Raw genomic sequence first — 12534 nt, forward strand, 5'->3', positions numbered from 1 at the left:
GAAAACTCATTTCCCTCCCGGTTTGGTCCCCAGGAAATCGAGTACCACGACCTGCGGTTTCCAGCAGATCTGTCGAATCCATTTGCTGTGGCCACCGTCCTAAACCAAGAACCGGGAAAGTTGAAGATTAAGGAATTAAAACAAGGTAACAGCCACTCAGTCTGCCATAAACCAGTCCCTGGAGCAAAATAAGAAAGAAATGTGTCCAGTCACATTTATTATTTATGATTATTTATGAACAAAACTCAGTTAGATGTCTGTTAGGCGGCATGGTTAGAAACTTGTGTTTGTCTGGACAAATGACTGATTTGATTATGGCCGTGATCTCTGCCCGTTCCTGCCTGAAGTCCTGGACCAGGGTGATGAAATCTCCAAAACCAGACAGATGAAGGAGGCGCTCTTTGAACAGAAGGTCAGACAGAACGTCCAGGAAGAGAGCGAGAACCATCTTAAGTGGTAAATATTGGGGGTTAATGTGTCTCAAGTGACAGGTGACTGCTTTTAGGACATGGCCTTTGACGCAGGAGACACAATGGCATGCCATCCTTGATAAACTCCCTTGGTAAATTCAATTAGTCCTTCTCCTCAGCTGGTGTTCCTAGCTCAGAATGGGTGGCTATTAGAATAAATTATTGTCGCTAAGACATGGTGTTTCCTTCACAGAGAGGACGGGCCAGGACAACAGTGAGCGGTGTGAGGCTTGGCCCCTCCTCCCTGCCAGCTCCAGCTGCCTGCCACCCCGGCCCCTGTTCCCAGACAGACCTGGGGTGAGCCCCTGTGCAGCAGGAGCCTTTGGGGACAGTCCTGGCAGCAGAGGTTCAGAGGGAAGCATTCTTGTGCTGCTGGGGTCAGATGGCTTGCTTGGTGGCAAGCCCCTCCTCCTGCTAAGCTGTCTCACCTGTCCATTTAGTTTCTTCTGACTTACAGTTTAAAATAGACACTAAATTAATGCACCCGCCAATGGTGCAAGGTTTAGTCACAGGCTTCTGTCAGCTAAAACATCTTCAAGCTCCATCCACAGCTCAGCATTTGTGACTAGTTCAACACCTTTTGCGACTGCATAATATTCCATTGTGTAGACACACCACATTTCAACCACTGGCTTGGGTTTACATCTTCGTCAGCATCACTGGAGAGCTGCAGCTTTTTTACATCCTCAGAAACACCTGTTGCTTCGTATGGCTTAAATCTGCATTTCCCCCACTGCTAGTGATGCTGAGCATTCAGGGTACATGTGTGCATGCGTGTGTGTGAGTGTGTGTGAGTGTGTGTATGCATGTGTGCGTGTGTGTGTGTGTGTGTGTGTGTGTGTGTGTGAGAGAGAGAGTGTGTGTGTGAGAGAGTGTGAGTATGTGTGAGTGTGTAAGTGTGTTTGTGTGAGAGAGACAGATGTATGTGAGTGTGTGTGTGCATGTGATAGTGTGAATGAATGTGTGTGAGAGTGTGTGTAATAGAGTATGTGTGAGTGTGTGTGAATGTGAGTCTGAAAGAGTGAGTGTGTGATAGTGTGTGTGAGAGTGAGTGTATGTGTAAATGTGTATGAGTGCAAAAGACTGTGAGTGTGTGTGTGTGTATGTGTGAGAGTGAGAGAATGGGAGGAAGAGAGTGTGCTTGTGCAAGCTAGAAGTCAGCCTCAGGTGGTGTGTGTGTGTGTGTGTGTGTGTGTGTGGTCAGAGTGTGCATGTGTGAGAGTGAGAGAACGGGAGGACGAGAGTGTGCTTGTGGAAGCTAGAAGTCAGCCTCAGGTGTTGCTCCTCAGGTACCATCCACCTTACACTGTTTGCTTTAAAGACTTATTTATTTTATTTCATGTGTATCCTGTTTTGCCTACGTGTTTGTCGGTGCATGTGTGGTACCAGTGGAGGCCAGAAGAGGGCACCAGACCCCTGGTACTGGAGTTACAGTCCCTTGTGAGCCGCCATGTGGGGGCTGGGAATTGAACCGGGTCCTTTGGAAGAGCAGCAGTGCTCTTAACCACTGAGCCGTCTCTCCAGCCCCAACCTTGTTTTCTGAGACAGAACCTCTCGCTCTCCTGGAGATCACTGAGCAGGCTGGGCTGGCTGTCCTGGGATCTGTCTGCAGCTCCACTGTACTGGGATAACAAGAGCGTATCACACTCCTGGCTTTTTGTACAAGGCTCCTGCTCCTGGGGATCGAACCCGGGTCCTCATGCTTGCAAAGCCAACACTTTACTGAATGAACCATCTCTCGGGCCCTTGTTGTATTAATTTATAAATATTTTAGCATGAATCACTAGAAGATGAGCTTGATTTCGTCTCCTCCTCCCCCTCCTCCCCCTCCTCCCCCTTCTCCTCCTCCTCCTCCTCTTCCTCCTCCTCCTTCTTTATTGGTTTTGGTTTTTCGAGACAGGGTTTCTCTGTGTAGCCCCTGCTGTCCTGGAACTCACTCTGTAGACCAGGCTAGCCTGAACTCAGGGATCCTCGTGCCTCTGCCTCCTAAGTATTGGGATTAAAGGCCTGTAGCACCAACACCCTGTGATAAGCTTCATTTCACGGGACAGATTATTCACCCCAGAGGTGGCTCCTTCCAGTTTCTCCCCTTCCTTCTTGGTTATAAAATATAGCTAAAGCACTCATTGCAGAGATGGTGTTTGCTGACGGCTTCTGGAAGTTGGGTGTTTTTGGTTTTGTTTTTGTTTTTTCTCTCCACAGGCAGGTGCACCTTGGTAGTGACCACACCACTTTTAGGTATAGAAAAGAGCTCAGCGAGGAACGGCAGAAAGCACAGGAAAAGTACAAGGTCAGCATGGCTGCGAATTCACTGTCATTTATTTCCCACGTCTTCCTCATTCCTGCTGTATGCGCGATTGCCGAATCAGGAGAAAGAACACGCACAGACAAGCTGAGCACTCGCTTGCCTTGCGTGTGTGAGGCCCAGGCTCAGTCCCGAGAGAAGGCCCTGGGAGGAGAGGCTTGGCATAGAACTGTGAAGGCAGGGGCCTGATCACACATAAATTGCTAATTATGAGTCAAGGGTGTCTGTAGATGACACAAGAGACCTGTGCTGGGTCTGCTGGGGACATTCAGAAGCCAGAGCAACAGTGAGTTCCATCTTAATAGAAAGCAAGAGTTAGCAGAGAGAACAAGACCTTCAAAGAGAGATGACTCAGACCCAGGCCGTGGTTCCGGATGTGAGGCACCTGTCCTGTGGTCCACAGAGCATGAAGAAGAGAGGCCCCAAACTGCTGTCAGGAGCCACCCCAGAGCTGGACGCCAAATATAGTCACGTGCCAAGGTGCTAGGTACCCTCATAAAATTTTCCTGAAGATCAGAGAACAGAACAAGCCACTAGATTAAACATAGAGGCCAGACAGTGGTGACACACACCTTTAATCCTAGTGCTTGGGAGGCAGAGATCTCTCTGGATCTCTGTGAGTTCAAAGCCACACTGGAATGAGATTGACTTAATCTAGGAGAGAAACAGAGCCAGGCAGTGGTGGCACACGCCTTTAACCCCAGCACTTGAGATCTCATGCCTCTGCTTGGGAAAGACACATGCCTTTAATCCCAGGACTAAGAAGGAAGTATGGCTGGGCGGAGAAAGATATATAAGGTGTGAGGAGACAGGAACTGAGGCTTTTCAGGCTGAGGAGTCCTAGAGGTAAGATGTGGCAGTGGCTTGTTCCTTTGTCTGTCTGATCTTTCAGCATGTACCCCAAAATCTGGCTCTGGGTTTTTTATTATAAGACAGATTTAGTAATTTATGTTACAGGCACTGGCATATGAATTATAGGGAACCCAGTTCACCACCACCACTACCTCCCCCCTGCAAAAGAATAAAAACCAGCAAAGCTTAGTAGTGTGAACTTCAGGATCTCAGTGAGTAGGAAGGATGTGGACATGGTTAGTCTTGTTTTAAAAAGATCTATTTATTGGTAATTATATGCACCTGTGAGTGGGGTGCCCGTGGAGGCCGGAAGAGGGCTTCAGCTCCCCTGGAGCTGGAGTTCCAGACAGTTGTGAGTCACTCAACACAATGGTAGGCTCCTCTGCAAGCCCAGCAACCACTCTTAACGACCAAGCCACCTCTAGGCCCCTGTGGCCAGCCTTTTGGGTGTTAGCACCTTCTGGGCATTATTGCCTTTGGGGCATTACAATATGTTGTCCTATACAGAGTCCATGCTGGAGGACCTGCAGTTAAGTTACAAAAAAAAAAAAAAAAAAAAAAAAAAAAAAAGTCCCATCTTTTGTGAGAGATTGATTCCTATCTAGCCTGGGGCACTCTGTGAGGTGGAGGCAGGAGGATAGAAGTTCAGGGTCATCCTCCAACACATAGTGAATTTGAGGCCAGCCTGGGCTACATGAGACCCTTGTGTCTGTTAAAGCTCCCCATGTCGGTAAGAATAGTGAACACTTTCACCTGCTAACACTCCATGGCAGGGCATAGGTAACCCATTGTCCAGTTGGTTCCTACAAGCTTTATTGTTTTGTTTTTTCTTTGTTTGCTTTTGAGGGTTTTTTTTTGTGTGTGTGTGTGTGTGGTGGTTTTTGTTGTTTTTTTTTTGTTTTGTTTTTGTTTGTTTGTTTGTTTTCAAGACAGGATTTCTCTGTATAGCCCTGGCTGTCCTGGAACTCAATCTGTAGACCAGGTGGTCTCGAACTCAGAGATCCACCTGCCTCTGACTCCCGAGTGTTGGGATTAAAAGGGTATGCTACCACCACCCTGCTTCCGACAAGCTTTAAAGAGAAAGTTTTATGCATTTGTCTTTGACTTTAATGTGTCTATTCATATAAAAATCTAGCAAAAAAGAGACGACCCTGTTTTTGAGGAAGAGTTTCAACGGCTCGAGACTGAGCAGAGCAACAAGCGAGTCGTCCGTGAGCTGGAAGAGGTGAGTGACTTCCCTTCACTTGGCATCTAATCAAGTGCCAGTTCTTCAACTGTTCGTTTCCAAAGGCACCAGTGAGTTTTATAGAAACCCCTTCACTAGGAGGGAACAATTGTTTTTAGTGTGCTTATATTCCCAGGGTGCCGTCTTACTGGGTGTCTTGGTTTCCTTTCTGACCAAAAGTAACTTCAGGAGCCTAGAGAGGTGTCTCTGTGGTTAAGAGTGCATGCTGCTCTCTCCAAGGACCTAAGTCTAGGTCCCAACATCCATGCCAGACAGCTAAAACCTGCTGGAACTCCCGCTCTAGTGTATAGGATGCCCCCTTCTGGACTCCACTGGCATCTCACTCACAGGAGCACACACCCACATACAGGCACATGATTTAAAATCAAATACATTCTTTGTATAAAATGGCAGCTTGGGGGAGTGAAGGTGTATTTGGCTCACAGCTCTGGATCACACTCTGTTGAGGGGGCTCAAGGCAGGAGCTCCCAGGCAGGCCTGCCTGCCTGCCTGCTGTTCCACACAGCATCACCTCTGACCACACACTCACTTCACAGCCAAGGAAGGACCCAGAACCAATGGAGGACACTTGCTAGCTGGCTCACAGGCAGGTTTACACTTAGCTTTCTTAAACATTTCGGGACCACCTACGAAGGTGTGGTGCTGCCGAGGGTGAGCTGGGCCCTCACACCACTTAACAGTCAAGACAAGCTCCCGGACCCCCAACACTACCACCCCCACACACCTGCCCACGGGGCAGTCAGATCCAGGTGAATCCTCCTCTGAGACTCTCTTCTCAGATGTCTCTAGGCCATGACAAGCTAAAGCTAACTAGGATAGTACATATTTTCAAGGAAAATGTCCAAACTTATAATCATGGTCTGGGAAGATGCTCGGTTGTTACAGTGCAGGCCACGCAAGCTTGAAGACCCGAGTTCAATCCCAGCACCCACATAAAAAGCCAGATATGGTTGCCTGTGCCTATATCCCCAGCACAGAGCCTGTCTATTTAAATTAGTGAGTTCTGCTTTCAGCAAGACACTCTGTCAAAAAAAAAAAAAAAATGAAGTGGGGGCTGGAGAGGTGGCTCAGTGGTGAGAGCACTGGCTGTTCTTCTCCCAGAAGACCAAGGTTCGATTCCCAGCACCAACATGGCCGTTCCGGAGGATGAGCTCAGGTCATCCGGCTTGGTGGCAAGCACTTTTCCTCTCCAAGCCACCTTGCTGCCCTCTGTTTCTGCTTGTTTTGATGGTCTCAGCTCAAATTCACAATGCTCCTGCCTCAGCCTCCTGAATGCTGGCATTACAGACTCGTGTATTACCACACCCAGCCAGAGATCAAACTCTAAAACATTTATGAAACGCTCATGCCAAAGAGTCTGTAATTGAATGTAAGCTGTGCCTGTGTTTTTATATTCACAGAAAGTCCAGGAATTCCATCCTAACTTTGATCCTCTTATTAACAACATGTGGCTCAGCAGGTTCCGGGCACAAAGACGGTTCCAGCAGGCGTCGCGCAGGGTAACTCTCCGCTCTAGATCGCCTTCTTTAGCTTCTGATTGTCTAGTTGTCAGCAGGGGAAAATCAAATAATGGCTTCTTAGGAATGATGTATTAGAGATGCAGTTCACACGGTATAAACATCACCTCTGCAAAGTGTCCCATGGAGTAAGCATTCCAGCTTCCTTTCTGTTGCGGTGATAATGCATTCTGACCAAAAGCAACTTGGAAGAGGTGTACACTTCCAGGTCACAGTCCATCATGAAGGGAACCAGAGCAAGAACTGAAGCAGAAACCGTGGAGAAACGCTGCTTGCTGGCTTGCTCAGGCTCGCACTTAGCTGCGGGCTGGGTCTTCGTACATCAGTTAACAATCGAGACAATATTCCACAGATGGTCTGATCTGGGAAATCCAGATCAGACTCCCTTCTCAGCTAGGATGGAGTTAAAGCTAACTAGGACAGTAAAGTTTTAGTGTAGTCACATTTAGACAGTCATCGTTGCTGTGTGATATTTACCTCTTTATTTATTTGGTCAGGGTCTATACCCCAGGGGAACCTTGAACTCGTGTAGCCAAGGAACTCCTGATCCTCCTGCCTCCACTTCCTGATTATCAGCATTACAGGTGTGCACCACCATACCAGGTTTATGCTATGGATGGAAGCCGGGGCTTTGTGTAGTCCAGGCAAGCCCCCTCAGACTGAGCTACACCCTTGCCTGCTAGCTAATTTCAGAACATTTTAATTACCCAGAAAGGAGCAGTTCCTACCCTCTCCCTTCCTCCCCAAGCAGCCACTAAATCTACATCCTATCCCTATGGACTTGGCTTTTCCAGACATTCCATGTAAATGGAATCATACAGTATGTGGCTTTTTGTAACTGGCTCCTTTCACTCTGATCTTCTAGTTCAGTGATGTCATAACGGGCACGTCACCCTTTTTTATCACTATGTAATATTCCACTGTTGGGGCAGACCAGGATTTCTTTATTTGTTCACACACTGATGGGCATCCCAGCAATTCTCACAACTTGGCTGTTCTGAGCAATGCTGCCATAAACATTCACACCCAAGTTAGAGGACACGTGGTTTTTCACTCTCCAAGGTACGCACACGTAGGAGAGGAGCTGCTGGGATCATACAATGGCTCGGAAGCAATGGGATTGTTTCAGTGGAGAATGGGAGATTTCAGAGGTGACATTGTGCTCACTGCTCTCCTCTCAGAGTCCCCTCCCAACCGCGGCTCCCCTTCATACCTGTCAACCATCAAGCACATCCACAGCCTCCAGGGACTTCCTACTGTCAGGGTGAATAAAGCGTCTGATGGGGCTGGGCAGATGGTTCAGGCAGTAAAGTACTTACCACGTAAGCATGAGGACCGGGGTCCGGATCCTTAGCCCCTGCGTAAAAGTCAGCTGTCCTGGGACTCCAGCCAGCATAGCCAAATATGAGAGCTCTGGGTTCAGTGAGAGACCCTGTCTCAAAAATAAGGTGGAGACACAAATGAGGAGGATGCCCAGTATTGACCACTGCTCTTCAGATGCACAAATATGCTTATACACACATGCATGGACACATGCGTACACCACACCACACAAACCAGGAAAGTGGGAAGGAAGAGGGAAAGCTTCCGGAATTCTAATACAGTAGTTGTGAGGTGCTGTGTCTGGCTGCAGCCACACCAGTGTCCTTTACACTGTCCCCATCCTCTTCCATGAACATCATCCCCTGCTGTGGACCTGGGTTCCCATTCCTCCTCCTGACCAGAACACTTCCCTGCCTCCTTAGGGCTCACCCCTGTGCTTTGGACCAACTGGTCTACCTGTCCTCAAAAGAGCAATCCTGCTGTTCTTTGATGCAAAGGGTGTGCTGAGCCCCTCTGGCATCTTCTGCCACCTGCAGACCTCTCATCTCTTCCTCTTGAGTGTGGCTTCAAGAGGGGACAGAGCCCTCCTCAAGCAAGGGAGAGCAATGACTAAGACATGGTGTGTTATTCAACTTTCTGCTGTCATGACAAAATCACTGAAGTAATCACCATAGACCAAAAGAAGGCATGTGTTGGCTCAGTTTCACAGGTCTCACTCCATCCCACTGGAGCCCGTGGCAAAAGAGCCTCACAATGGGGAGTGTCTGCTGGCATGAAGCTGCTTGCCTTGTGATAGCCAAGAGAACCGTGTATCAACTCCTAACCCGAAGCTGTTTTTTCCAATTCCAGATCATGATTGAACGAAGGATGCTCGTTGTGCTGGAGGCTATCCGTGACATGGACAAGGAAGACATAAAGAAAAGGCTCGACAAAGCCAAGCAATCACTAATACAAGGTAAGGAGAGCTGAGTGATGCTGATGACCATGGCCTCTTAGAGGTCTCTCCTCGATGAGCTCAGCTCTGGCGATGTCAAATCTCATCACAAATTCTATACATCAGTTTCCTGTTGCCATTAAAGTAACCAATACTGATTTCACGGCTTAAAGTGACGCAAAGTCGGGGATGGGACGATGGTTCAGAAAGCAAAGGACTTGCTTTGGAAAATGTGGGGACCTGAGGTTCAGCCCCTGGGAACCACAGAAGAGGCGGTACAGTCGTCCCAGTGACGATGAGTTGGGAGGCAGAGCCAACAAGGTCCCCAGAAGCTCCCTGGCCACCTAGCCCAGCCTTTGGTGAAGTTCCAGGTCTATGGGAGACCCTATCCCAAACAAAAGGTAGGAAGTGCCTGAGGACTGACAGCCAAGGTGGTCTTCCAACCTCCACGTGATCTGCACAAACATACGTGTGCGCACACAAACAAACACATCACGGCTTCTGGAGATCTGGAGTCACAAACCAAGGTGTCAGTGTGGCAGTTCCTTGTCTTGGTGGCTCTTGTTAAAAACTGCCTGCTTCCCTTGGCTCCTGGCTCTTCCACATGTCACTGTCACCTTTTATACCAACCCTGCGATGTCATCGGGCCTGCCTGGAAAACCAGAGTCGTCTCTCCACTTCGGGAGGCCTAATTTACTTAGATCTACTAGCTCCCTTTCGCCATGCGTGAATTACCATGTGTAATTGCCCATCCTTGAGGGTGGGGATACAGATATCTCTGGGAGTTATGTCCACACCTACCTCCGATCTCCATGACAGCTTTGGCTCAAGCGCCTGCCCCGTTAGTCACAAAGGTCTGCCCACCCTAGACGGAGCGGTATCACCTGTGCAGTCTGGCCTCAGCTCGACCTCTTGTTGCCCTTTGCTGCCTCTCATCAGCAGAGACACAAGAATGCTTGTCATTTATTGTAGCCGGAAGGTTTCTCTGGTCCGCCCGGTCCCACAGTCCCTTAGCCACTTACAAAATAATCATTCAGAGGCTTAATATTATTTACAAACTGTATGGCCTATGGCAGGCTTCTTTGCTATCTAGCTCTTATAGTTTAACTCAATCCATAACTATTAATCTATGTACCACCACGTGTCCCATGGCTTTAGCTGCATCCCATTACATGTTGTTCCTAAGATGGCAGTCTGGCATCTTCTCCATTCTGCCTTTCTCTTTCCTGTCTCTCTCCTTGGATTTCCCGCCTGCCTCTATGCTGCCTTGCCATAGGCCAAAGCAGCTTATTTATTAACCAATGGGAACAACATACATTCACAGTGTACAGAAAGACATCCCCCAACAATTTACAGTTACTAAATGACTGATTGAATCTGGTGTATACTCAACCTAGCATTTACACACTAAGCTTTAGGCCGCATACTATCTATTGTTTCAGGAAATTCTGAGTTATCAGGGCTGGGGACATAGTTCCGTCAGTAAAGGACTTGGCTTGTAAGTGTGAGGACCTGTATTTGATCCCCCAGAACCCACACAGAAAAAGCCAGCCATGGTGGCACATGCTTGTAATCCCAGCACTGAGGAGGTGGAGACAGGAACCCTGGAGCTGGCTGGCTGGACAGCCTAGCCTACCTTGCAAGTTGCAGGCTGTCTTAAAAAGCAAAGTGGACTGCACCCAAGGAACAAGAGTTAAGGTTCTCCTATGGCCTCCACATGCAGACACCCACATGCTACGTACTTGCACATACGTGTGCAACATACAAACCTAGACATGCACATCTCGATCAAGAAGGAAGGAAGTTAAAGTTGAGAGAAAGAGATCGGTTCATTCTGACCCTCTGATCCACAAGCTGCTTCCAAGAACCCAAAAGTCGTGTCATAGTTTTCTCCCAGCCTGAGTTCACACGAAGGAACACAGGCAACTATACCAGCCCACACTCCTCCAGGTCTGCCTCTATCACTCCCCCACCTCCCCAAGCAATATGGCGCCCCCCCCAAGACTACCTTGCTTCCCTCCCACAATGCTTTGCAGCATTTTGATTACTCTTTTATTCCTCCTATAGTATTTATTTCTAATATTGAAGTTTCTAACAAGGGAAGTGTTTTACCAATGAAACAGTAAACTTCACATGAAAATCACACATGGCTACTATTACGCCCGCCCGTGTCAAGAGTCCCCCAGAGACCACCAGGAGTCCAAATTCATATGCAAACACAAAGAGCCTTTATTGCAAGCTCAAGCTTGGGCTTCCCTTCTGACACAGCTGTTGGATCAGGGAAAGTGTTGGGCTCAGCCGAGGCAGGGATTTTAAGGAGTAAAGGACAGGGATGTAAAGGAATTCCAGATTCAGATGGAGGTTGGACTCCTGATTGGGCAGGAGTGAGGTAACAGAGGTCTTGTCAAACAGAGATTGGAACTGGCGCTGCTGCAAGGAAATTGGCAACCTGTATACAGATGATGTAAGCTGTCCTTCACGTTCTGGAGCATCTAGTACTTGTTTGTCTCAATTCTGATTGGTCTCCCGCAGGGTACAGTTTGTGGCTTTTCCTGGTTATTGCAGTGGTGAAGCCTAGTCCCAGTATTGTTAGTCTGCAGCCTGTCATGGGTGCACTGATGTTAAGTTAGGCCTCTTCAGTTATCTACAAAAGCTCTCTAGAATGCAACTTTTTCTTTGTTAAATCCATCAGAGGTATTTTAAGAAGGAGTTTGGTCTCTGGGACTGGAGAGGTGGCTCAGCTTGCTGCTCTCGCGGAGGACCAGAGTGTGGTCCCCAGTGCTCACAGTCACCTGTAACTCTAACTCCGGGGATTCTAACGCCCTCTTCTGGCATCTCTGGGGACTGCACTCATCTACACAAACCCATAATTAAAAATAACAATAAAATCTTTTAAAAATAAAATTAAATTTTAAGAGAACTGTAACTTAATAAGCAAAATTAAATAAAAAATTTAAAACTAACATGAACCGGGCAGTGGTGGCACACACCTTTAATCCCAGCACTCTGGAGGCAGAGACATGCAGATGCCTGAGTTCGAGGCCAGCCTGGTCTACAGAATGAGATCCAGGACAGCCAGGGCTACACAGAGAAACCCTGTCTCGAAAAAGAAAATCACAAATAAATAGATATAAAGGGAAAGAGGACCGAGAATGTTGCTTAGTTAGTAGAGCGTTAGCCTAACGTCCTCGATGCCCTGGGTTTCATTCCTAGCACCCCATAAACGTAGCTTGACAACACACACCTGTGATCCCAGCATTTGGGAGGTGCATGCAGGAGGGCCAGAAGTTCAAGGTCATCCTCAGCTACATAGTGAGTTTGAGGCCAGGCTGGGCCACATGAGTCCCTGTCGCAAAATGAGAGAGAGGGAACAAATGCAAGTAAACTGACAATGGACATATATGCCATGCATGTCTATGTATGCAAACATGCTTGAGCATGCATAAATCTGAATATTCTCTCTAAAGTCTACATAAGCATACATTATCGTAGTAATGATTTTCAGTATGACATTTTCATCCATATATATGTCTTTTAATCATTCATATTCACCTCATAGCCATCGTTTTCTCCTTTCTCCTCTACTTCTGTAGATCCCTCCTCTGCCTTCGTGTGTGTGTGTGTGTGTGTGTGTGTGTGTGTGTGTGTGTCTGTGTGTGTATGTGTGGGTGTGCTGTGTGTGCAATAGTGGTGTGTGCTATGTGTGTGCATGTAACACTGTAGGGATATTGTATGTTTATGTATGTGTATGTGGTATGTTGTGTGTCTATGTGTATGTATATATGTTATGTGTGTATGTTTGGCATGTGTTGTATGTATTACATATCTTGTGTGTGTATGTTGCATATCTTGTGTGTGTTGCATATGTTATGAGGTGTGTGTGTGTG

General features: G+C 47.6%; 1 protein-coding gene across 1 annotated transcript in view; it reads left to right on the forward strand.

Moving 5' to 3' along the window:
• The window catches only part of Cfap221 (cilia and flagella associated protein 221), a 77977-nt gene that overhangs the window by 42299 nt on the left and 23144 nt on the right, over positions 1-12534 (forward strand). Inside the window, exons 10-15 of the mRNA XM_059280584.1 lie at positions 34-145; positions 348-456; positions 2673-2760; positions 4763-4852; positions 6274-6372; positions 8563-8668. Coding sequence (XP_059136567.1) covers positions 34-145; positions 348-456; positions 2673-2760; positions 4763-4852; positions 6274-6372; positions 8563-8668 — 604 coding nt within the window. The remainder of the gene's footprint in view (positions 1-33; positions 146-347; positions 457-2672; positions 2761-4762; positions 4853-6273; positions 6373-8562; positions 8669-12534) is intronic.

The sequence above is a fragment of the Peromyscus eremicus genome, chromosome 15 (assembly GCF_949786415.1).
Source record: "Peromyscus eremicus chromosome 15, PerEre_H2_v1, whole genome shotgun sequence".
In the NCBI taxonomy this organism is placed as follows: Eukaryota; Metazoa; Chordata; class Mammalia; order Rodentia; family Cricetidae; genus Peromyscus; species Peromyscus eremicus.